The sequence below is a fragment of the Carcharhinus amblyrhynchos genome, chromosome 12, assembly GCF_965287045.1.
Source record: "Carcharhinus amblyrhynchos chromosome 12, sCarAmb.v2.hapA, whole genome shotgun sequence".
NCBI lineage: Eukaryota > Metazoa > Chordata > Chondrichthyes > Carcharhiniformes > Carcharhinidae > Carcharhinus > Carcharhinus amblyrhynchos.
In genome coordinates this window covers 90221938-90248982 of record NC_137335.1, presented here as the reverse complement: position 1 = coordinate 90248982, position 27045 = coordinate 90221938, and the positions used below count along the sequence as shown (strand labels likewise).

Below are 27045 nucleotides of genomic sequence, written 5' to 3'. Positions count from 1 at the left end.
CCCATTTCTGCTTTTCCTGAACTTCCTAAATGTTGACTATCCTTGAATATTCAGTCCCCAGCATTGGTCCCCCAGCACCCTTGTCTCCATAATGCCGATCATATCATTTCTTAGTTTTTCAAAGATTTTGAGTTACCCTGGGATATTTTCCTTTCCTGTTACTGCTACGGTGGCACAGTGGTTAGCACTGCTGCCTCACAGTGTCAGGGACCTGTGTTCAATTCCAAACTTGTGTGTCTGGAGTTTGCATGTTCTCCCCATGTCTATGTGGGTTTCCTCCGGGGATTCTGGTTTCCTCCCACATTTCAAAGAGGCCCAGACAGAGGTTTCAGATCAGATGGGAAATGAGAGTATAACTAGGACACAGCAACAAGCCACATCCTGTCATCAAATCCACAAAATCACCAGTTACACCCGAACCTCAACACCATGACAAGTGAATTGCAGGTTGTAATGTCTAAGATGTCTTTCCCTCACCGTTCAGTGATAATACCACAGCATCATGTTCAATCCTTCTTCCTTTGTCTGGAGAACTTCATTGTGTCTCTAACCAGCTCATTCTCTGTTGCCCCCAGGACTGCTCTGACCGAGATCTTGTTTTGTGTCAATAGGTCTGATTGTTGCCCCAGTCCCTGTTCTTGTGTTCCATCGTAATTTCTTAAAGGTCTGGAGTTATCCCGGAATATTTTCCTTTCCTGTTGCTGCTACGGTGGCACAGAGGTTCGCACTGCTGCCTCACAGTGTCAGGGACCCGAGTTCAATTCCAAACTTCAGTAACTGTGTGGAGTTTGCACATTCTCCCCATGTCGGCATGGGTTTGCTCCGGGTGCTCTGGTTTCCTCTCACAGACCAAAGATGTGCGGGTTTTTGGATTGGCTGTGGGAAATTGCCCCTTAGTGTCAGGACGGTCAGCAGGGCAAATATGTGGGGTAACAGGGATAGGGCCTGGATAAGATGCTCTTTTGGAGAGTCAGTGCAGTGTTGATGGGCCAAATGGCCTCTTTCCTGCAAAGGCAGCCTTTCCTCAGTTTCAAAGCTCTGTTTGTGAGTGATCTTTCTCTGTCTGAAACTTAATGTCAAACTCTCCCATGTTCTGATCACTGTTTGCTAAATGTCCCCTTCCAGACAGATTCTGAATTAAACCTGTCTGATTATTCATTACTAAATCCACACAAACCCCACCCAGACTGACTGGGTGCTGGGAGCACAAACAAGCAACAGGGGCTGAAGCTGGAGACCCTTGGGGAAGGAGCCTGACAGATAGTGGGGCAAAACCTGAGCCTGGATTGCAGGGCTGAGAGGTCAGTGTGAGGCCTCTTCACAGCTCTGAATAAGAAAAGGACTTTTCCCAGTGCACACACTGAGTGTATTGGAGAATTTGGATCAAAGTGGGAATTCGCTGCAGAGGGACAGAGAGGCACTTTATCCTTCTAACTTTTTCACCCTGCCCTAACCCCGTCTTTAGGAGGATTACAAACTTCTTTAATCCCGGTGGGATTCTGACTTTTTCCCTCCTGCTCCCGACGTCACCAAACTCTCCGCGGGCGGGACCGGAGAATTCCACCCAAAATCTGGGAGGGGTAGCTTTGTCTGAGAGAGCTGTTCCACAGTGTGAGGACAACATTGTATTTCACTGTTAGATCAACACATCTGTATTGCTGAGGTCAGCACACTGTCACCCCCAGGATATAGAGCAGTAACAAACTAACACAGCAAGATCAACCTGAGAACCTGTTCCCTCCCTTTAACACAGAAACTCTACTGCCTGGACTGTCCCTTTAAATACTCACAGGAATTTCAAACCTTCAGATCAGAATTTAACTCACTGATTTCTGTCTCTCACTGATTTCTGTCTCTCACTGATTTGTTTTTCCTCTGTTTAAAGGTGTGAATGTTCCAGTCCTGATCCAGTCTCCGAGTGTGGAACGTGTCACAGAGGGTCAGACTGCACGGTTACAGTGCACCATGAGGAACGCCGCAGTCTCACGCGCTCCTGTTGTCTGGGAGCGGGAGCGACCTGGGAAAGATAGGGAGACGGTTTTAGTGGATGATCCAATGACCAGCATAACCCGGGGCCCAGGTATCACTGAGCGATTCCAGTCTTCCAGACACACCTCCAATAACAGCTTCATTCTGACAATCACCATGGTGCAGCCCAGTGACACTGCCGTCTATTACTGCTCAGTGGCGACATCGGAGTCGGGGAAAGGAAGCCGGCTGAATGTAACCAGTAAGTAGAGTTTTATTCCAATAATCCACAGCAATAACCTCTTCCAGATGAGTGAGTTGGAGATGAGTTTGTGATGATGTGTGGGGTTTGGGGTTACCATGGGAACAGGGAGAGGCTGAGATTGGGAAGTGTAATAGGAGCTGTTCCCCATTCAGACACACATCACTCTACACTGATCCTGCTCTCCCAGCTCATATCCTTATCCCAGATATTTTCACTCATTTCCTCACACAAATAACAAAGAACAAAATCAGCCTGGGAAACAGGCCCTTCGGCCCAACGAGCCCGCGCTGCCATCCCATCACCACCAGTCCCCCTCTCCCCCGACGACCCCTGTCTAATGTTTTATGGCCATCCAGATTGAGGGAAACTGATTTCGGGACAATTTATTCCTGCCAATCAGCCGAACAGCACATCTTTGGGGTGTGGGAGGAAACCGGAGCACACGGAGAAAACCCACGCAAGCACGGGGAGAATGCGCAAACTCCCACACACACCGGCCCAAATCCATGTGTCTGCACAGCAATCAGCGATAGTCACTGAGCTGTCATCTTGCCCAGTATCTGGTCCAGTTTAGGCACACACTAACGACATGAAGCACTAGGCCAATCTCGAAGAACCAAGAGCAGCCCCAGTACGACCCATCGCGTGTATGCCCCTCGTTGGACACGAGGTGGACCGACTTAAAACCTGTGAATGAAAAGAGAAAAACATTATTATCATACCTTACCCATTTACATTACCAGGGACGCCCCAATGCTAATGACCCTTATTTAAAACAATCTCCTACATCCACCCATCTCCAACCCACTCATGTGCCTGTCTAAGTTACTCTTAAATGACTAGCGTGTTTGCCTCCACCATCTTACTTGGCAGAGCATTCCATACCCCCACTACCCTCTGTGTGAAAAACCTCCCTCTAATATCTGTGTTGTACCTCTTCCCCCTCACCTTAAGCCCATGGCCCCTTGTCCTACGTGTCTCTATCATAGGAAATAGCTTACGTCTGTTTACTCTATCTATACCCTTCATAATCTTATATACCTCTATTAGATCCCCCCTCAGTCGGCGTCTTTCAAGGGAAAACAGCCCCAGTTTCTTCAATCTTTCCTCATACTCCAGTCCTTCCATACCAGGCAACATCCTGGTAAACCTCCTCTGCACCCTTTCCAGAGACTCCACGTCCTTCCAGTAGTAAGGCGACCAGAACTGGACGCAGTACTCCAAATTCGGTCTAACCAACATTCTATACAACTGCAGCATTAGACTCCAGCTCTTATATTCTATACCCCTTCCTATAAAGGCTAACATACCAATGTGTTGTGTTTGCTGTGAATCAGTAATGAGCCACACCAGTCTTACAACCTGTTACACAAAAACATCAGGAGAACAGAGACTCTCTCACTTCAACACAGAAAATTTACTGCCTGGACTGTCCCTTTAAATACTCACAGGAATTTGAAACCTTGAGCTCTGAACTTAACTAGCTGATTTCTGTCACTCACTGATTTCTGTCTCTCACTGATTTGTTTTCCTCTGTCTAAAGGTGTGAATGTTCCAGTCCTTATCCAGTCTCCGAGTGTGGAACGTGTCACAGAGGGTCAGACTGCACGGTTACAGTGCACCGTGAGGAACGCCGCAGTGTCACACACTGATGTTCACTGGTACCGGGAGCTACCTGGGAAAGATAGGGAGAGAGTTTTAACACAGGATACAGGGAATAACATACACCGGAGCCCAGGTTTCACTGAGCGATTCCAGCCTTCCAGACACACCTCCAATAACAGCTTCGTTCTGACAATCACCATGGTGCAGCCCAGTGACACTGCCGTCTATTACTGCTCAGTGTGGGGAGATATCAGTGGCAATGGGACACAGCTGAATGTAACCAGTAAGTCCAGTTTACGTAACAATCTCCTGAAGTCATCTCCATTTGTAACTGTGTGGGAAGTGAGTATGTGAGTAATATCACAAACCCCTGGGGTAAAGGGAACACATTAGAAAAATAGACTGGGTGATCTCATGCACTTTTATCAAAGAATAAAAATTGTGCATTGCTCCTGATTGCTCAGTCTTCAATTCTTTGACATTTTCTGTGTTCCTCTGTTTCTGTTTGTTTCTAATCTTTCTCCCTCTCCTTTGTTTACTCAGCTTTTTGTCAGAGTGCTGTCTCCAGCTGTTTCTGTTTTATATTCATTCTTGGTGGGCATTACTGGTTAGGGTCCATCCCTAGTTACCCTTCAGAAGGTGGTGATGAAACAACCTCTTGATCTGTTGCAGCCCATGTGGTGTAGGTACATCCACAGTGCTGTCAGGATTAGAAATACCAGGATTCTGACCCAGTGACAGTGAAGGAACGGTGATATATTTCCAAGTCAAGATGGTGAGTGACTGGGAGAGAAGCCTCCAGGTGGTGGTGTTCCCCATGTGCCTGCTGCCCTTGTCCTTTTAGAATCAAAGTCATCAAGTTGTAGAGTCACAGAGAGCAGAAATGGTAGAGGTTATGGGTTTAGAAGGTTCTGTTAAAGGAGACTTGGTGAGTTGCTGCAGTGCATCTTGTAGATGGTACACACGGCTGTCACTGTGTGTCCATGGTGGTGGGAGTGAATGTTTAATGTGATGGGTGGTGTCGCAATCAAACACATTGGCTTTGTTCTGGATGGGGTCAAGCTTCTTGAGTGTTATTGGAGCTGCACTCATCCAGGCAAGTGGAGAGTATTCCATTCCATTCCTGATTTGTGCCTTGTAGGTGGTGGACAGGCTTTGGGGAGTCAGGAGGTGAGTTACCCTCTGCAGGATTCCCAGTCTCTGACCTGCTCTTGTAACCATAGCTTTTACAGGGCTAGTCCAGTTCAGTTTCTGGTCAACGGTAACCCCCAGCATATTGACAGTGGGGGATTCAGTGATGGAAATGCCATTGAATGTCACGGGGTGATGGTTAGATCCTGTGTTGTTGGAGATGTTCATTGCCTGGCACTTGTGTGGGGAAATGTTACCTTCCACATATCAGCCCAAGTCTGAATGTTGTCCAGGTCTTGCTGTGTGCAGGAACAGGCTGCTTCAGTAATGGAGGAGTAATGAATGGTCCAATCATTAATGAACATCCCCACTCCTGACCTTATGATGGAGGGAAGGTGATTGATGAAGCAGCTGAAGATGGTTGGGCCGATGACACTACCCTGAGGAACTCCTGCAGTGATGTCCTGGAGCTGAGATGATTGACCTCCAACCATCTACCTTTGTGCCAGGTATGACTGCGGATGGAGAGGAAAAGGTGTGGAAATCAGTGAGCAGGGTGGGATTCAGGGAATTAGGGGTTTCTGGGAATACGATGGAGGACAAGAGAAATGAGCAGGGAAGCACTGGAGGCTGTGATCAGGGAGGAGGATTGGGTGAGGTTTTGAGCTTGGCACACTGCTGGGTACCAGGAATAGGAAGAGTCTTAGGATGAGGAACATACATTAGCCGAGGCAACAATGTCTACATCCTGGGAAAGACATTGCTAGAGGCTGGGATCTGTAGAAGGAGCAGAGCCAAGTTGCCTCTTTAGAGTTGGGAGACATGTATCGGGTCATTTCATCTCCAGAAACAACTGTCTGGCTATCTGTTCAATATGCTACGGTTGATAGAGTTATCAGATGGGCTTATTATGGATGCTTGGCTGAGTTCCAAACTGGCTATGGAGCTAATCAATTAGACAGTATTAACATGGTTTGAAGCAAAGTGCTCCTATTTATGACAGGCATTTCGGAAGTTTCAGGAATTTCCTTTTTTATGGTTTATCAATGCCTGTTTGTGTACTTGAACACATTTAAGAGATGTTAAAAGGAATAAAACTTTATCCATTGATATTTATTTGACACTTTTCTGAGGTTGTAAGATGAATAGTTATTTTTCTGAAGCAGAATTTCAAAGCCTTTTTGCTCATTGAAATTTTTCTGAAACTGACACAATGATTTCCCAGACGTGCTTGTAGCACATTGCTTCTATGCGTGGAGAATACTGGGAGAGTGGGTGTGGAGCATCCATGGGGCAATGGAAGGGGCATGGAGTTGCAGCAAGCATGAGGATCTGGAGGGATATGATGGGGCATGGAGGAGGCTTGACGATTATAAAGAAGAGTGGGATCTTGGAATGAATTTCCACAGATCACTGAAGGGGGCAGGACAGGTCGATAATGGAGGGATAAGTTCCGGATCCCTGTGTCTCTTTTTACCAATTCCCAACAATCCCAGAAGGGGAAAATCCAGGCCAGATTGATAGGATGGGGTAAAGAAGAGGATTAGCAACAGTAAATCAGCCCGTGTGTGGTCACGCTGTAATTATTATACAGGAAATTTTAAACTTTATTCCTTTACTTTCACCTTTCATTCAACTTTTTAAACAATCATTTGCGTTCTTCCGATAATCAGCTGTGAAGATTGTGAAGTTTATCCGTTCGATAGTTTGTTTTCTGTGGGTGGCAATGTGCACTGAATGGATAATATCAGCAAATTCTAGAACATGCAGCAGATCCACTTTTTTCCCCTCATTCCATCCCTCGTTGCAAACAACAATTTCCATGTTGGGAGATTGAGAGAATTCTCTGCAAATCATTATTGTAACCAGAAGGAGATTTCTAAAATGTTGCATTTCAAGTTCTATGATTTTTCTTTCTCAATATTAACAGCTCCATTGTCTGACCCAGTCCTCATGCAGTATCCCACAGTCAGCAAGGTGCCAGAGGGTCAGGCTGTCGACTTACAATGTGCCATGTACAATGCCAGTGTGATTGACACTGATGTCCACTGGCATTACCAGAGAGCTGGCTACCACACTGAGTGGCTGATCAGCCAGTTTGTGAATGGCACCATTACCAAGTCCCGGGATTCCCACCACCGTTTCCAGCCTTCCCGGAATGTCAGCAGCAACAGCTACATTCTGACCATTGTGAATGTGATCCTCAGTGATACAGCTGTGTACAGATGCAGTGTGTGGAGCTACATCCATGGAGCAGGGACCCAGCTCAATGTCACTGGTAAGTCAATGCTGAGTGACTGGTGTGTGCATGGAATGGAAGGAAGCATACAGAATGGCAAGCTTTCAAATAACTCACAAACTCACAAGCTTTCAAATAAATCGGTTGGACTCAAACCTATTGTTGTCAGATTTCTCACTGTGTTTACCCCATTCCAACACCGGCATCTCCTCATCTCAATCAGTAATGAGCCACAGCAGTCTTACAACCTGTTACAAAAACATCAGGAGAACAGAGACTCTCTCACTTTAACACAGAAACTCTACTGCCTGGACTGTCCCTTTAAATACCCACAGGAATTTGAAACCTTCAGCTTGGAATTTAATTCACTGATTTCTGTCTCTCACTGATTTGTTTTTCCTCTGTTTAAAGGTGTGAATGTTCCAGTCCTTATCCAGTCTCCGAGTGTGGAACGTGTCACAGAGGGTCAGACTGCACGGTTACAGTGCACCGTGAGGAACGCCGCAGTGTCATACACTGATGTTCACTGGTACCGGGAGCTACCTGGGAAAGATAGGGAGAGAGTTTTAACACAGGATACAGGGAATAACATACACCGGAGCCCAGGTTTCACTGAGCGATTCCAGTCTTCCAGACACACCTCCAATAACAGCTTCATTCTGACAATCACCATGGTGCAGCCCAGTGACACTGCCGTCTATTACTGCTCAGTGTGGGGAGATATCAGTGGCAATGGGACACAGCTGAATGTAACCAGTAAGTCCAGTTTACACAACAATCTCCTGAAGTCATCACCACTTGTGACTGTGTGGGAAGTGAGTATGTGAGAAATATCACAAACCCCTGGGGTAAAGGGAACACATTAGAAAAATAGACTGGGTGATCTCATGCACTTTTATCAAAGAATAAAAATTGTGCATCGCTCCTGATTTCTCAGTCTTCAATTCTTTGACATTTTCTGTGTTTCTCTGTTTCTGTTTGTTTCTAATCTTTCTCCCTCTCCTTTGTTTACTCAGCTTTTTGTCAGAGTGCTGTCTCCAGCTGTTTCTGTTTTATATTCATTCTTGGTGGGCATTACTGGTTAGGGTCCATCCCTAGTTACCCTTCAGAAGGTGGTGATGAAACAACCTCTTGATCTGTTGCAGCCCATGTGGTGTAGGTACATCCACAGTGCTGTCAGGATTGGAAATTCCAGGATTCTGACCCAGTGACAGTGAAGGAACGGTGATATATTTCCAAGTCAGGATGGTGAGTGACTGGGAGAGAAGCCTCCAGGTGGTGATGTTCCCCATGTGCCTGCTGCCCTTGTCCTTTTAGAGTCAAAGTCATCAAGTTACAGAGTCACAGAGCGCAGAAATGGTAGAGGTTATGGGTTTAGAAGGTTCTGTTAAAGGAGCCTTGGTGAGTTGCTGCAGTGCATCTTGTAGATGGTACACACGGCTGTCACTGTGTGTCCATGGTGGTGGGAGTGAATGTTTAAAGTGATGGGTGGTGTCCCAATCAAACACATTGGCTTTGTTCTGGATGGGGTCTAGCTTCTTGAGTGTTATTGGAGCTGCACTCATCCAGGCAAGTGGAGAGTATTCCATTACATTCCTGACTTGTACCTTGTAGGTGGTGGACAGACTTTGGGGAGTCAGGAGGTGAGGTACCCTCTGCAGGATTCCCAGTCTCTGACCTGCTCTTGTAACCATAGCTTTTACAGGGATAGTCCAGTTCAGTTTCTGGTCAACGGTAACCCCCAGGAGGTTGACAGTGGGGGATTCAGTGATGGAAATGCCATTGAATGTGAAGGGGCGATGGTTAGATCCTGTGTTGTTGGAGATGTTCATTGCCTGGCACTTGTGTGGGGAAATGTTACCTTCCACATATCAGCCCAAGTCTGAATGTTGTCCAGGTCTTGCTGTGTGCAGGAACAGGCTGCTTCAGTAATGGAGGAGTAATGAATGGTCCAATCATTAATGAACATCCCCACTCCTGACCTTATGATGGAGGGAAGGTGATTGATGAAGCAGCTGAAGATGTTTGGGCCGAGGACACTACCCTGAGGAACTCCTGCAGAGATGTCCTGGAGCTGAGATTATTGACCTCCAACCATCTTCCTGTGTGCTACGTATGACTGTGGATGGAGAGGAAAAGGTGAGGAAAGCAGTGAGCAGGGTGGGATTCAGGGAATTAGGGGTTTCTGGGAATATGATGGAGGACAAGAGAAATGAGCAGGGAAGCACTGGAGGCTGTGATCAGGGAGGAGGAATGGGTGAGGTTTTGAGCTTGGCACACTGCTGGGTACCAGGCATAGCAGAGTCTTAGGATGAGTAACATATATTAACCGAGGCAACAATGTCGACATCCTGGGAAAGACAATGCTTGAGGCTGAGATCTGTAGAAGGAGCAGAACCAAACTGCCTCTTTAGAGTTGGGAGCCATGTGTCAGGTCATTTCATCTCCGGAGACAACTGTCTGGCTATCTGTTCAGTATGCTACTGTTGATAGAGTTATCAGATGGGCTTATTATGGATGCTTGGCTGAGTTCCAAACTGAGTAAGGAGGTGTCAATTAAACTGTATTAATATGGTTTGAAGCAAAGTGCTCCTATTTACGACAGCCATTTCGGAAGTTTCAGGAATTCCCTTTTTTGTGGTTTATCAATGCCTGTTTGTATACTTGAACACAGTTAAGAAATGTTAAAAGGAATAAAACTTTATCCATTGATATTTATTTGACACTTTTCTGAGGTTGTAAGATGAATAGTTTTTTTTCTGAAGCAGAATTTCAAAGCCTGTTTGCTCATTGTGTCAGTTTCAGAAACATTTCAATGATTTCCCAGACGTGTTTGTAGCACATTGCTTCTATGCGTGGAGAATACTGGGAGAGTGGGTGTGGAGCATCCATGGGGCAATGGAAGGGGCATGGAGTTGCAGTAAGCATGAGGATCTGGAGGGATATGATGGGGCATGGAGGAGGCTTGAGGGTTATAAAGAAGAGTGGGATCTTGGAATGAATTTCCACAGATCACTGAAGGGGGCAGGACAGGTCGATATTGGAGGGATAAGTTCCAGATCCCTGTGTCTCGTTGTAACAATTCCCAACAATCCCAGAAGGGAAAAATCCAGGTCAGATTGATAGGATGGGGTAAAGAAGAGGATTAGCAGCAGTAAATCAGCCCGTGTGTGGTCACGCTGTAATTATTATACAGGAAATTTTAAACTTTATTCCTTTACTTTCACCTTTCATTCAACTTTTTAAACAATCACTTGAGTTCTTCCAATAATCAGCTGTGAAGATTGTGAAGTTTATCCGTTCGATAGTTTGTTTTCTGTGGGTGGGAATGTGCACTGAATGGATAATATCGGCAAATTCTAGAACATTCAGCAGATCCCCTTTTTTCCCCTCATTCCCTCCCTCGTTGCAAACAACAATTTCCATGTTGGGAGATTGAGAGAATTCTCTGCAAATCATTATTGTAACCAGAAGGAGATTTCTAAAATGTTGCATTTCAAGTTCTATGATTTTTCTTTCTCAATATTAACAGCTCCATTGTCTGACCCAGTCCTCATGCAGTATCCAACAGTCAGCAAGGTGCCAGAGGGTCAGGCTGTCGACTTACAATGTGCCATGTACAATGCCAGTGTGATTGACACTGATGTCCACTGGCATTACCAGAGAGCTGGCTACCACACTGAGTGGCTGATCAGCCAGTTTGTGAATGGCACCATTACCAAGTCCCGGGATTCCCACCACCGTTTCCAGCCTTCCCGGAATGTCGGCAGCAACAGCTACATTCTGACCATTGTGAATGTGACCCTCAGTGATACAGCTGTGTACAGATGCAGTGTGTGGAGCTACATCCATGGAGCAGGGACCCAGCTCAATGTCACTGGTAAGTCAATGCTGAGTGACTGGTGTGTGCCTGGAATGGAAGGAAGCATACAGAATGGCAGAGTGCTCATCCAGGCCTTCATTCCAGAGATTGAATTAGGTTGGACTGGTTCAGAAGTCAGGCCTGGAGGGACATAAGTGAGAAACAGGATCACAGAATGGCAGAGGAGACCATTCGGCCCATCATGTCTTCTCTGTCCTTCTGAATGCTCCTCTCAGCTCACACCATTCCCCTGCCTTCTCCCTGGAACCCTGAACATTTCTCCACTTTAGATAACACCAGGTTAAAGTCCAACAGCTTTATTTGGCAGCAAAAGCCACCAGCTTTCAGAGCGCTGCTCTTTCATTCGGTGTGTGGGAATTCTGTTCATAAACAGGGTATATAAAGACAGAAATTCAATTTACAAAGTAATGGTTGGAATGCGAGTCTTTACTGGTAATCAAGTCTTAAAGTCACTGACAATGTGAGTAGAGATTGGGCCAAGCACAGGTTAAAGAGATGTCTCCATCACGAGAGTTATTGTGATTTTGCAAACCCAGGTAAGTCGTGGGGGTTACAGATAGAGTGACACGAACCCAAGATCCTGGTTGAGAACGTGCTGATGTGTGTGGATCTTGGCTATCAGTCTCTGCTCAGCAATTCTGCGTTTTCGTGTGTCGTGAAGGCCACCTTGGAGAACGCTTACACGAAGATCAGAGGCCGAATGCCCGTGACCGCTGAAGTGTTCGCCAACAGGAAGAGAACACGATTGCCTGGTGTTTGTCAAGCGATGTTCATTCATCTGTTGTAGTAGCGTTTGCATGGTCTCCCCAGTGTACCATGCCTCGGGACATCCTTTCCTGCAAGTGTATATATCGTGTACCTGGTGGATTGTGTTCTCACGTGAGATGATGGCATCCATGTCGAGCATCCAGCATGTCTTGCAGAGGTTGCTGTGGCAGGGTTGTATGGTGTCGTGGTCACTGTTCTCCTGAAGGCTCGTTCGTTTGCTACGGACAGTGGTCTGTTTGAGGTTGTGCGATTGTTTGATGGCAAGAAGTAGGGCTTGCAAAATCTCACTTTCTGTCCTGGACCCAAACCACTCACTGTGTGAACCTATCTCCACCGCACACTCAGACAGAGCATTCCGGATCCTCACCACTCGCTGTGTGAAAATGTTTTTCTTAATTTCGCTTTGATAAATTACTTTATTTTGATTCCCTGTGGTTCTCGATCCTTTCACAATGGGAGCAGTTTCTCCTGATCTCTCTGTCAGACCTCCAGTGATTTTCAATATGTGTCAAATTTGAAGAAATGAGAAAGGATCTAAAAAGAGTGGATTGGGACAGGCTGTTCTCTGGCAAGGATATGATTGGTAAGTGGGAGGCCTTCAAAAGAGAAATTTTGAGAGTGCAGAGTTTGTATGTTCCTGTCAGGATTAAAGGCAAAGTGAATAAGAATAAGGAATCTTGGTTCTCGAGGGATATTGGAACTCTGATAAAGAAAAAGAGAGAGATGTATGACATGGATAGGCAACAGGGAATGAATAAGTTGCTCGAGGAGTTTAAAAAATGCAAGAAACTATTTAAGAAGGAAATCAGGAGGGCTAAAAGAAAACATAAGGGTGCTTTGTCAGTCAAGGTGAAGGGTAATCCTAAGAGCTTCTACAGGTATATTGACAGCAAAAGGATAGTAAGGGATAAAATTGGTCCTCTTGAAGATCAGAGTGTTCAGCATTGTCTGGAACCAAAAGAAATGGGGGAGATGTTATATGGGTTTTTTGCATCCGTATTTACTGAGGAAACTGGCATGGAGTCTACGGAAATAAGGGAAACAAGTAGGGAGGTCGTGAAACCAATACAGATTAAAGGGGAGGAGGTGCTTGCTGTCTTGAGGCAAATCAGAGTAGATAAATCCCCAGGATCGGACAGGGTATTCCCTCAGACCTTGAAGGAGACGAGTGTTGAAATTGCAGGGATCTGGCAGATATATTTAAAATGTCGGTATCCACGGATGAGGTGCCGGATGATTGGAGGATAGCTTTTGTTGTTCCATTGTTTAAAAAAGGCTCAAAAAGTAATCCGAGAAATTATAGGCTGGTAAGTTTGACGTCAGTAGTAGGTAAATTATTGGAAGGAGTACTAAGAGATAGGATCTACAAATATGGGATATGTTCAGCGCAACTTGTGGGCCAAAGGGCCTGTTTGTGCTGTAGTTTTTCTCTGCTCTATGTTCTATGTTCCAATACTTGGATGGACAGGGACTTATTAGGGAGAGTCAACATGGTTTTGTGCATGGTCGGTCATGTTTAATAATCTATTAGAGTTTTTCAAGGAGGTTACCGGGAAAGTGGATAAAGAGAAGGCAGTGGATATCGTTTACATGGACTTCAGTAAGGCCTTTGACAAGGTCCAGCATGGGAGGTTAGTTCGGAAGGTTCAGTCGCTAGGTATACATGGAGAGGCAGTGAATTAGATTAGATGTTGGCTCAATGGAAGAAGCCAGAGAGTGGTAGTGGAGGATTGCTTCTCTGAGTGGAGACCTGTGACTAGTGGTGTGCCAGAGGGATCAGTGCTGGGTCCATTGCTGTTTGTCATCTATATCAATGATCTGGATGATAATGTGGTAAATTATCAGCAAATTTACTGATGATACAACAATTGGAGGTGTAGTGGACAGTGAGGAAGGTTCTGAAAGCTTGCAGAGGGATTTGGACCAGCTAGAAAAATGGGATAAAAATGCGAGAGGCACTTAACACAGACAAGTGTGAGGTATTGCATTTTGGAAGGACAAACCAAGGTAGAACATACAAGGTAAATGGTAGGACACTGAGGAGTGCAGTAGAACAGAGAGATCTGGGAATACAGATACATAATTCACTAAAAGTGATGTCACAGGTAGATGGGGGCCGTAAAGAGTGCTTTTGGTACATTGGCCTTTATAAATCAAAGTATTGAGTATAAGAGTTGGAATGTTATGGTGAGGTTGTATAAGACATTGGTGAGGCTGAATTTTGAGTGTAGTGTGCTGTTTTGGTCACCTAATTACAGGAAGGATATTAATAAGGTTGAAAGAGTGCAGAGAAGGTTTACAAGGATGTTGCCAGGACTTGAGAAGGTGAGTTACAGAGACAGATTGAATAGGTTAGGACTTTATTCCCTGGAGCTTAGATGAATGAGGGGAGATTTGATAGAGGTGTATAAAATTATAATGGGTATTGATAGAGTGAATGAACATAAGAACATAAGAACATAAGAAATAGGAGCAGGAGTAGGCCATCTAGCCCTTCGAGCCTGCCCCGCCATTCAATAAGATCATGGCTGATCTGTCGCGGCTCAGTTCCACTTTCCCGCCCTCTCTCCATAACCCTTAATCGCAAGCAGGCTTTTTCCACTGAGGCTCGGGGAGAAAAAAACCAGAGGACATGGGTTAAGGGTGAAAGGAGAAAAGTTTAAAGGGAATATTAGGTGGGGGCTTCTTCACACAGAGAGTGGTGGGAGTGTGGAATGAGCTGCCGGATAAAGTAGTAAATGCTGGCTCACTTTTAACATTTAAGAAAAACTTGGACAGGTACATGGATGAGAGGGGTGTGGAGGGATATGATCCAAGTGCAGGTCAGTGGGACGAGGCAAAAAATGGTTCGGCACAGACAAGAGGGGCCAAAAGGCCTGTTTCTGAGCAGTAATTTTCTATGGTTCTAAACTCTTCCAGAATAAGAGCAGCTCGAACAGGTCGACAGGCAGTGATGAGAATGTGGATCGCACAGTCACTCAAAAGCAGCTTCTTCCCTGCTGTCATCAGACCTCTGAATGGTCCTATTATATATTAAGCTGATCCTTCTCGACACACCAGCTGTGACTGCAACACTATATTCTACACCCTGTCCTTTCTTTCCCTTCTCTGTACACTATGAACGGTATGCTTTGTCTGCAGAGTGCTCAGAAAACAATACTTTTCACTGTATCCAGATACATATGGCAATAATAAATCAAATCAATTCAGAGCAATGGTTGGAGCCAGTGGATATATTACATTGAAAGGAACTTTCTTGCGTCTGTGAGGGAGAAGGGGACAGAGAGATTGTGAGGCAGAAAGAGGTGATTAAAACACTTGAACTTTGGAGGTTAAGGAGGTGACCTGATAGTTGTTTACACAGTTATGAGAGGCACGGACAGAATGATAGTTGGCGTCTTTTTCCCAGGGTAGATATGTCAATTATTTGGGGACAGGTTTAAGGTAAAAGGGGAAAAGTTTAAAGGAGATGTGAGAGATAAGTTATCTTACACAGAGGGTAGTAAGTGTCTGGAATGCACTGCCAGAGGAGGTGGGAGAAGCAGATACAATAGCAATGTTTAAGAGGCATCTTGACAGATATGTGAATAGGCAGCGAATAGGGCGATAGGGGCCACATAGAGACCAAAGATCTTTACAATTGCATCGTGTTGTCGCAGGCTACGCGGGCCAAAGGGCCTGTTCCTCTGCTGTCGTTTCAGTGGAATTTAATTCCATGATTCATTCTTCAACAAGCTCTGTTGGACCCAGGGCAGTCACAGATCATAGAATCATAGAGTCCCTACAGGACAGGAGGAGGCCATTCAGCCTGAAGGGGGAAAAATTTAAAGGGAATATTAGGGGGGCTTCTTCACACAGAGAGTGGTGGGAGTGTGGAATGAGCTGCCGGATAAATGCGGCTCACTTTTAACATTTAAGAAAAACTTGGACAGGTACATGGATGAGAGGGATGTGGAGGGATATGGTACAGGTACAGGTCAGTGGGACGAAGCAGAAAAATGATTCGGCACAGACAAGAAGGGCCAAAGGGCCTCTTTCTGTGCTGTAGTGTTCTGTGGTTCGATGGTTCAAATCTCCTCTCCACCTTCCCTCCCCCATGGAAATCAGTCCTAATTTCTACAATCCTTCTCCAAAGCCCAGGAGACTGTGTGCTTTATTAACTGCTCTCTCCACCTGTCCTGTCAGCTTCAATGAATTATACATTCACACACTCAGCTGCCTCTGTTTCTGCGTCCCCTTTAGATTTGTAACCCTTATTTACATTGTCTCTTTATGTTCTTCCCACCGACATGTATCTCCTCACATTTCTCCGTGTCAAACTTTATCTGCCACCGATCTGCCCACTCTAACATTTTGTCTCTGTCCTATTGAATTTCCAAACGATATTCCTCACAGTTTCCAATATTCTCAAGTTTCAGATCACCCATAAATGTTGAAATTGTGCTCTGTACGCTAAGGGCTCGGTCATTCATGTATCTGAGGAAAAGCAAGATCCCAGCACTCAGCCCTGGGGAACTCCACTACAAATGATGGCTGATCTTGGGCTGCAACTCCATTCGCTGCCTGCTCACCGTACGGCCATAAGACCATCAGATATAGGAGCAGAATTAGGCCACTCGGCCCATCGAGTCTGCTCTGCCATTCAATCATGGCTGACAGGATTTTTATCCCCATTCTCCTGCCTTCTCCCCATAACCCCAGATCCCCTTACTGATCAAAAACCTGTCTATTTCTGTGTTAAAGACACTCAATGACCTGGCCTCCACAACCCTGTGTGGCAATGAGTTCCACAGATTCACCACTCTCTGGCTGAAGAAATTCCTTCTCATCTCAGTTTTAAAGGAGTGTTCCTTCACTCTGAGGTTGTGCCCTCGAGTTCCAGTCTCTCCCACCAGTAGAAACACCCTCTCCACGTCCACTCTATCTGGGCCTTTTTTTCATTACATCAACCTTTAGACAGCATCAGTATCCTTTTGTTATATTTTAGACAGACAATGTAGGTTCCAAATCAATACTAACTTCAGCACATTGTCGATGGAAGAAATGTACCCAACTTCAAGTTTAATTCCTGGGGTTGAAATTGCAGAGGTGCGTCTGCCAACTCCAGTTAAACCCCGTCTCTCTGTCACCGTATCTCTGAATTCCCCGACGGAGCAAAATCTCCCTATTCCAGCCTTAAATGTATTTAACAATGGAGCATCCACATCCCTCTGGGTGCAGCACTGGAGAGATGGTTGCTGAGTGAGTGAGGTTTGGTGAGTGTGGACAGGCAGGGGAAGGCGGATCATTCCTCATCCTCCCAACTTCACACAAACAAGAGTTTGGAAGTTCTGGGATTTTTTTGAATGTTCCCCTGCGATTCTTTGGTATTGGTGCAAACTGCCATTGGATCAGGGGTCTCTGCCCTGCTGTACGACTGATCTTTGGACTTGTTTCAAATCCATAAAAAAAGGCAACAATGTTAGAGGAAGAAGCCATTCTGTGGCACTGGCCTTTCATTCCAGGCTGTTAACTTGCCCCGTATGAAAGGGACAATTTTACCCGAATGTGTTCAGCAGAAACTGACGGAAACAGGTTCTGTCTGATTTTATTTCCATTCCGGTCGATGTATATTACTCAAACTGAAGCTGTAGTGTGTGTAACATTCTGATATTTTACAGAAGAATCATCCGACAATAATCCCTCGACTTCAGATTCCGTTTTGTTAATCCTCGCTATCATTCTGTCCTTGGTTGTCTTGTTCTGCGTTGCTCTGCTCACAGGTTATCTTGTGAAAAAGAGGTTCTGTTCAGCAGGGAACTCCACACCAAGGTAAATATGATTCATCTTGTGTCTGTTGCTGTAACTGGACAGGGGCACTATTTTATAACTTGCTGCTTTTAGTGAGGAGTGACTTTTCCCTTGTAGTGTACAGTTCACGGGGAGTGACCTGCTACTGATGAGAGCCACACATGTCCAGATACTCAACTGGTGCCAGTCATCTCCAACTGTCACAGCATCACACTGACTCCAGCACTGACCAACAGGCACCTAACTGCTGCTGAGAGTCAGGAAGGTTTGAACAGTTAAAGTACGAAACATCACCCTCAGGATATAAGTGCTGGATAATTTCCAACCGAGCCCACCTAATGAACTCGATCAGAGCGCTGGTTTCATGCCTGTGTCTCGCTAGCTGCACAGTCCCTCATGATGCTCAGACCAAGTGAGAACAGTTCGAATGGACACTCTGTGTAAACAGCCTACTTCAGCCATTACCCTCCCCACAAGGAAACAATCCAATCATATTTACCCATCCTGATCAAGTTTCCCAGCATGCCTTCTGATTTTGGTCAAATTCTTTGTGTTATTGCTAGAGCAAGTTCTGTTTATTTAGGGAATGAATCGATCGATCTTGTTCATCCGTGAAATCTTCCATAAAAAACTCAGATGGGAAATCCATGTTGAAAAATCTAAACTGCATCTCCACCCAGAGTGTGAATATTACAGCGCTGTTCTGTGGTAAAGCCTCAATGAAGCTAATGTGTGGCATTTCTTTAGGGATCCTGATGGAGACCAGAACCCCGTGTACGCAACAGTGGATAGTAAGTAAACTAATTCAATCATTATTGCAAAGTTTGGCAGGAATTACTCTCAATCCCAGATGTCCCTTTGATGTTGATAGTTTTGTGATGTAATTAACTTGCTAATAATTTGACCAATTCATTGTCTGACTGACAGAATTTACTGTTAAAGGTTGTAAATCTACATCCTACAGAATGAAGATGGCAGGAGGCTGCCCCCAGCCTTGTCGCTGCACTGTGAAACACCCCCTCAGTCTGGCAATGCTGCAGCCAGTGGCTCCAAAGAGATAGAAACTTCCAGAAAGGAACAGCCTCCTCTGTGTCACCAGCATGTAGTGATCATGCCTTTGTAGATGGAGCACATTGTCCGTTCACAGAGGGATTCCTCGGGATAGAGAAGGTTCAGATCTGACCCAGTAAAGAGTTTAAAGATGGTGAGGTTTTGATAGAGAGAAAATCTATTCCCTCTGGTGAACGGATCAGTAACCAGCGATCATCGATTTCAAATCACTGGGTAAAGATCTAGAGGGCAGATGGGGAGAAATGAGAGTTGTCGGGATGTGGAATACTCGAGCTGGGAATGTGGTGGAAGCTGATTCCAGAAATAATGGGAAAAGAGAGTTGGACAAGTGCTGGAGGATGAGGAATTTCCAGGATTGTGGATAAAAAGCAGGAATGTGGGATGAAGCACAATGGCTCTATTAATGAGCTAGTACAGGCTGAATGGGGAGAATGGCCTCCTCCTGTTGAGTGAGATTCTGATTTGGATGATGAGTTTTTGAAGACAGTGCAGCTGATGGAGAATAATCCCCATCTCCCCCATTAGCTTCACCCTGAGAAAACTGCCCAAGGTGACATGGGCATTTTTCAATCGCTCTCATTCCAAGTTTAAAAAGCTCCATCTTTCCGTGGATCTATTCGGAAGTAACATCGTTGTGTTTCCTTTTAGATAAAACCCAGCGCAGCAAACGAGGAGCAGCTTCTTCTGCCTTGGTAAGGAAATGTCGTCCAGCTGTTGTGTTTTACTGTATTTTTCATACTTCAGCTTTGCAAACTGCTTCCAAAATAGGCAGTACATTGTATTCCACAGGAGCACCATCCATATTACTGTGAGAATGACAAATCATTGCAGTGTTACAGACAGGAGAGTGAGAACAACCTGCACTGAGTTCCCCACACCACCTGTCTGTCAGCAGAAGCACTTTTCAATTCTTTTTGAAGAATGTGGCGGCATCTTTTCCAAATCCTTTGGTTTGTGTGAACCAATTTCCGAAGAAACTGCAGGAAACTCGAGTTATCATTAACTCCGAAAGTGAACTTCAACCTGGAGAGGAATGTTCACAACTTCCCATTCAGCCACGCCCACCCTCACACACACCCACAACCCCCAGACACATGCCCTCACACACACCCTTGCAAGCACCCTCGCACTCACCCACACATATACCCTCACACACATCCTCACACACATTTACACACACTCACACACACCCTCACATATACCCACACATCTTCACACACTCGACACTCACACACACTCATCCACACACACACACACACACACACCCTCATGCATCGACACTCATAAAGACATCCTTATACAGTCACACACACCCTCACACTCACCCTTGCAGACACACCTTCTCAGACGCACACTCACACACACCCTAACACCCACCCTTGCATACCTTCTCACACCCACATCCTCACACACACACCCTCACACGCACCATCACAGACACACACACACACCCTCAGATAAACACACACCCTCACACACATACACACATACACCCTGACACTCACACACCCTCATGCGTGCACACACTGAGGGTCTTGTGTCATGAATTCATTGTCTCGACTGACTAACTCTGCTGGGACGATGAGCTTATCAGTTCCAAATGGTTATCCACGCTCCCCTTTTGATTTTCGCCACCCCATCCCGGTGATGTAATGATGTGCCTGCCCAAAAAGGGAACCTCATTTCAAATAAATTATAATATCATGAAAAGGTTCCCCTCCTGTCACGATGGTGAGATTTACAGCAGCGATTGAACACAATGTGAACAGGGTGAAGGGAACCCACTGGGGCCACACAGGTAGGTTAAGCCCCCGGGTGGGGGAGAGGGACATGCCCGGTCAGTACCCTGGCATTGCCCCCGGCACTGGAGGGTGCCCGATCCTCGAGATGCTGAGTTGCTGCTGGGGTCGGTGAATCAGAGGTCACCCCGCCAACAATGTATTGTGGGATTCAGTCTCTGGTTGATTTTTTTTGCTGGACTTTACAGCAGAGAAAGTTTCTGTTACTGTCAGCGCCTTCAACACCACTTCTCCCACCCACTATCCCCCCTTCCCGATTTCCAGGAAAATCTCACCCAGTGCCTATTACAGGGTCTGGAAGAAAATAATCAAGGATGAGAATGATAGAAAATTAAAGTATTTTCTTATTTATTATCTGACAACATGTTGCACATACAGACATTCTCTCACACATTGCAACATTAAGATGACTCATTGACTTGTATAAGCACCCATTATAAATAAATTTCAGGCAATTGTACAAGACATTGGTAAGGCCAAACTTGGAATTCCAATTCTGGTCACCCTATCATAGAAAGGATATTATTAAACTAGAAAGAATGCAGAAAAGATTTACTTGGATGCTACTAGGGTTTGATGGCTTGAGTTATAAGGAGATGCTGGATAGACTGGGATTCTTTTCCCTGGAGTGTAGGAGATTATCTTATAGAGGTCTATAAAATAATGAGGGGCACTGATCAGTTAGATAGTCAATATCTTTTCCCAAATGTAGGGGAGCCTAAAACTCGAGGGCAAAGGTTTAAGGTGAAAGGGGAGAGATACAAAAGAGTCCAGAGGGGCAATTTTTCACTCAGAGGGTAGTGAGTGTCTGGGACAAGCTGCTAGAAGCAGGAGTAGAGGTGAGTACAATTTTTTCTTTTAATAAGCATTTAGACAGTTACATGGGTAAGATGGGTGTAGAGGGATACGGGCCAAATGTGGGCAATTGGGAAAAGCCTAGCGGTTTAGAAAAAAGGGGTAGCATGGACAAGTGGGGCCAAAGGGCCTGTTTCCATGCTGTAAACCGCGATGACTCTATGAATCTATCTTTTGAAACATTCTAGCAGTTTCTGTTTGACAGGGTTTTGTGGTCAGTGGTAAATTTGGCTACATATTTTCTGTGGGTTTCTGTGTGAGTTGAGAGCTATTCTGGTCATTTTGCTGTTATTTCTAAAATCCGGCCCATATTCGAACCATCGAATCATTCAGTACAGAAGAGGCCCTTCGGCCCATCGAGTCTACATCAACCCTTGAGAAACACCTGACCTTAGGTATCTATCCAAGGTTCCTGAACGTGAAGCAGCTGCTTCAGATTGTGTGCAGCCTGTGAAAACTCTCGGCAAGTCTCGTATTTTCATTCTAAACCAAACACCAAGTTATTGAGAATGTGGTTAGTTCCCTTTCTGTAACTAACAGGTCCCACCCCTTGTAACATCAGTAATTACTGTGGAAGAGCAGCTTTCCAACTGCACTGAGTCAACTCTCTGCCCCAGACAACACAGAAATATTCTGGAGTTTAACGTACAGAACCAGTTCCACAATATGTATGAAATTTATATAAAATGTGCAATTCGGACAGAATTGGAAATGTTTTGTATCTAAAACCTAAACAATAACAGTCGGAGTTGGCCATTCAGCCCATTGAACCTGCTATCCCATTTGATACAATCATGGCTGATCACCCACCTCAATTCCAACTTCCTTCACTATCTCCCTATTCTTTAATTCATTTATTATCCCAAGGATTCCTGTCGGGGTTCCTGTAAGAAGCCTCAACACACAAATAGGCCTTGGATCAGGAAGATGGAATCTGTTGATTCCAGTTGGGAGAGAAAGCGGCTTGTCTCAACTGGCTTTGGAATTTTTACAATCCGTTTACAGGACATGGGCATTGCTGGCTAGATCCGGCATTTATTGCCCATCCCTAATTACCCCTTGAGAAGGTGGCGGTGAGCTGCCGTCTGGAACCACTGCAGTCCCTGTGGTGTCGGTGCTTGAGATGTAAAAGATCCCAGGGCACTATTTGGAAGGTTGGAGAGGAGTCATCCTTTAATGTCTGGGTGATATTTATCCCTGAAACAACGTTATCACAGCCCATTATCAGGTCACTGTCACATTTCTCTTTGTGGGATCTTGCTTTGTACAAATTAGCAGCTGTCGATAAAAAGCACATCCCAACAGCCCGTCAGTATCTTCCAGGGAGAGAAAGAAACCATTCAGTTAAAAATAACTCGATCTGTTCACAGAGAGGTTCCTTTGTTGCGTTTGGAGAATATGTAAAAAGTAAAAGGATGAGAAGAGAAGGGATAGACCGATAAAAGGTGAAGGGGGAAAAGTCTGTGTGGAACCGGAAGAAATGGCAGAGGTGCTTAATGAGTACTTTGCCTCGGTATTCACGGTGGAAAGTGATCTGGGAGGTTGTACTACAGGTTTGCGGCAGACTGAAAAGATGGAATATGTGGATGTTAAGGAAGAGGATGTGTTGGAACTTTTAAACTCTATCAAGATAGACAAGTCGCCGGGACCGGATGGGATGTACCCCAGGTTACTGTGGGAGGTGAGAGAAGTGATTGCAGAGCCCCTGGCGATGATCTTTGCGTCGTCAATGGAGACGGGAGAGGTTCCGGAGGATTGGAGGATCGCGGATGTGGTTCCAATTTTCAAGAAAGGGAACAGGGATAGCCCGGGAAATTACCGACCGGTGAGTCTGACCTCAGTGGTTGGTAAGTTGATGGAGAGGCTTCTGAGGGACAAGATTTATGAGCATTTGGAGAGGTTTAGCATGATCAGAAATAGTCAGCATGGTTTTGTCAAGGGCAGGTCGTGCCTTATGAGCCTAGTTGAGTTCTTCGATAATGTGACTGAACACGTTGACGAAGGAAGAGCGGTGGACGTGGTTTACATGGACTTCAGCAAGGCGTTTGATAAGGTCCCCCATGCAAGACTTCTTGAGAAGGTGAGATGGCATGGGATCCAGGGGGGTTAGGCCTTGTGGATCCAGAACTGGCTTGCCTGCAGAAGGCAGAGAGTGGTTGTGGATGGGTCTTCTTCTGCATGGAGGTCGGTCACCAGTGGAGTGCCCCAGGGATCTGTTCTAGGACCCTTGCTGTTTGTCACTTTCATAAATGACCTGGATGAGGAAGTGGAGGGATGGGTTAGTAAATTTGCCAATGATACGAAGGTTGGTGGTGTTGTGGGTGGTCTGGAGGGATGTCAGAAGTTGCAGCAGGACATAGATAGGATGCAAGACTGGGCGGAGAAGTGGCAGATGGACTTCAACGCAGATAAATGTGTAGTGGATCATTAGGCAGGACCAATGGGATGAAGGAGTATAATATCAAGGGTAGGGGTCTTAGCTGTGTTGAAGAGCAGAAGGATCTTGGGGTCTGGGTCCATAGGACTCTTAAATCGGCCTCGCAGATGGAGGATGTGGTCAAGAAGGCGTATGGTGTACTGGCCTTCATTAATCGAGGGATTGAGTTCAGGAGTCGGGAGGTAATGCTGCAACTTTATAAGACCCTTGTCAGACCCCACTTGAAGTATTGTGTGCAGTTCTGGTCGCCTCACTACAGGAAGGATGTGGAAGTTATTGAGAGGGTGCAGAGGAGATTTACAAGGATGTTGCCTGGACTGGGAGGCATGCCTTATGAAGATAGGCTGAGGGAGCTGGGACTCTTCTCCCTGGAGAGACGAAGATTGAGAGGCAACCTGATAGAGGTTTATAAGATGTTGAGAGGAATAGAAAGGGTGGATTCTCAGAGGCTATTTCCCTGGGCTGAAATGGTCACTACGAGAAGACACAGATTTAAGGTGCAGGGAAGCAAGTACAGAGGAGATGTTAGGGGTAAGTTTTTCACTCAGAGGGTGGTAAGTGAATGGAATTGGCTGCCGTCAGTGGTGGTGGAGGCGAACTCGCTGGGGTCTTTTAAAAGACTTCTGGATGAGTATATGGGGTTTTATGGGATTGGGGGTTATAGATAGGTCTATGGCTTAGTAGGTATAGATGTGATTGGCGCAACTTGTGGGCCGAAGGGCCTGTTTGTGCTGTAGTGTTCTATGTTCTATGTTCTAATATTTAGTGATGAATGTTTCTATTGGATTCCAGGCCGGTGAAGGGGAGTGTAGTTATGCCGAGCTTCAGTTCCAGGGTCAAAGCAGAAACCAGCCGAGAGTAAGAGTTGCTGAGAGTGCCACAGAGTACTCCGCTGTGAAGCGCATTCACAACTGAAAGCAAAACTACAAGACAAAGTCATCACTGGTACAAGCAGCAGGCAGGAAACTCTCCACCCGATCACAAACATCTCTGTCTTTGCTGCTCATTTCCCACCCCCCACCCCAATCAACCCCGACCCTCTTGATTGCCCCCCCTCCCTCCTGATTGTCCCCCCACCCCCGACTCCCAATCCCATTCCCTTATCACGGGGCAGCCTGACCGACTGCACAGATTCTAATGTTGAGGAGATTTGCGGGATTCTGGAAATATTCCCACACAAACAGAATGTGCTGGAAAATCTCAGCAGCTCTGACAGTATCTGTGGAGAGAGAATAGAGCCAATGTTTCGAGTCTGGATGACCCTTTGTCAGAGCTGACTTTAGACTGGAAATGTTGGCTCTATTCTCTCTCCGCAGATACTGTCAGAGCTGCTGAGATTTTCCAGCACATTCAGTTTTTGTTTCAGATTCCAGCATCCGTGATATTTTGCTTTTATCTGGAAATACTCAGTAGCTCTGGAAGCACACACACAGCGAGGTAACATAGAAACAGAGAAAACTGCTGCAGGATTAGGCCATTTGGCCCTTCCAGCCTGCTGCACCATTCAATATGATCATAGCTGATCACGCACTGTCAGTGTCCCACTCCCACTCTCTCTCCATCCCCCTTGATCCCTTTAGCCACAAGGGCCGTGTCCAGCTCCCTCTTGGACATTTCTAACGAACCGGCCCCAACAGCTTTCTGTGGGAGAGAATTCCACAGGTTCACAACTCTTTGGGTGAAGGAGTTCTTCCCCATCTCAGTCCTGAATGGCTTACCCCTTATTCTTAGACTGTGATCCCTAGTTCTGGATTTTCCCAACATCGGGAACATTCTTGCCACATTTCGCCTGTCCAATCCCACCAGGATTTTATATGTTTCCAATTTGTGGCCTTTCATCAAAACACATCCTTCAGGATTTACACACAAACACACAAATTCAAAGCAGGAGGAGGCCATTCAGCCCCTCAATCCTGCTCCTCTATTCCCTGCCTATTCATGTACCCTCCAGATGTCTCTCAAATGTTGCTAATGTGCCTGCTTCCAGCGCCTCCTCTGGCAGCGCCTTCCAGGCCCCAATCACTCTCTGTGTGAAAAACTTCCCCTACACATTTCCCTTAAACTTTCCCCCTCTCACCTTCAACCTGTGCCCCCTTGGAATTGACACTTCCACCCTCGGGTAAAAGCCTGTGACTATCCACCCTGTCTGTGCCTCTCGTTATTTTGTAGACCTCTAGCAGGTCTCCCCTCAGCCTCCGTCTTCCCACTGAAAACAATCCCAGTTTATTCAACCTCTCCTCAAAGCCAATGCCCTGGAGAGCAGGCAACATCCTGGTGAACCCTCTTTGCATTCTCTCCAAAGCTTCGGTGTCCTTCTGGTCGTGCGGTGAACGCAACTGCACGCAATACTCCAAACACAGGCTAACCAAGGGTTTAGAGATGATTTCCCAACTCTTGTACTCAATCCCCCGGCTGATGAAGACAAGGAGGCCAGAAGCCTTCTTAATCACCTCGGCCACCTGTGTTGCCGATTTGAGGGAACTGTGGACCTGCACGCCCAGATCCAACTTATCCCAGAAAAGTTCCAAGGAATGCTGAGAACAGTGGAATTGAAGATGACTGGGGAAAAGGATCTGTAAGGACAGATATTGAGCTGATTTTGGGATTGGCGATGTATGGAAGATCTCATGGAAACAGCTCTGAGCTGGGGAGAAGGTGACGTTTGGGTCAGCGTCCAATCAAGCTAGAAAGGTCTCGGAGTGGAAAGGAGTCTGCTTCTGAAGCTCTTGGATTTCCACCGCAGAGTGGGAGTGAGTTGAAGAGGTTACGTGCTTTAATTTTATTCAAATGACTGCAGATTTGCTTTGGTAATATAACTGGATTTTTATTGTTAATCATTTATAAGGGAGTGTGTCTGGAAGCTGTTTAATTATGAGTCTGAACAAGCAGAGACGATTTTGAGAGTTATGTTTTGTAAGATTGTGTGTCTGTGTTTAACTGTCTAACTGTCATATTTTGTGCCTAAGTTTAGGGAGGTCACACTGCTCCCCACCACCCGCCTCCCCCACCCCCCCACCCCCAATACCCCCACCCCCCCACCCCCCGGGTTGTGTGTTGGACAAATTTGCTCTTCAGCACCCACTGAGATTCAGACTGGAGACTCAGGATGGTGTGAGTGCCAGTCAGCTGAAGCTTGGTATCAGTGACATATCAGATATTGGGCTGGAATGTCGGGCGGAATGACAATTGAGTCGGATCACCATTCCACTCATAGGCTCTTATCTGGGAACCAGC

At 45.9% G+C, this 27045-nt stretch overlaps 2 protein-coding genes across 2 annotated transcripts in view; both read left to right on the top strand.

The window, feature by feature from the left end:
* The first annotated feature begins 1965 nt into the window (after positions 1–1965).
* On the top strand, positions 1966–4192 carry LOC145350502 (uncharacterized). Its single transcript, XM_080199701.1, has 2 exons — positions 1966–2230; positions 3777–4192. Exons 1-2 carry the CDS (start codon positions 1966–1968, stop codon positions 4190–4192), a joined length of 681 nt encoding a protein of 226 aa, XP_080055827.1.
* Positions 4193–5561: 1369 nt separating this feature from the next.
* LOC145350501 (basement membrane-specific heparan sulfate proteoglycan core protein-like) overlaps positions 5562–27045 on the top strand; it is a 138735-nt gene continuing 117251 nt past the window's right edge. Inside the window, exons 1-4 of the mRNA XM_080199699.1 lie at positions 5562–5622; positions 6900–7247; positions 7635–7964; positions 10741–11088. Coding sequence (XP_080055825.1) covers positions 5562–5622; positions 6900–7247; positions 7635–7964; positions 10741–11088 — 1087 coding nt within the window. The remainder of the gene's footprint in view (positions 5623–6899; positions 7248–7634; positions 7965–10740; positions 11089–27045) is intronic.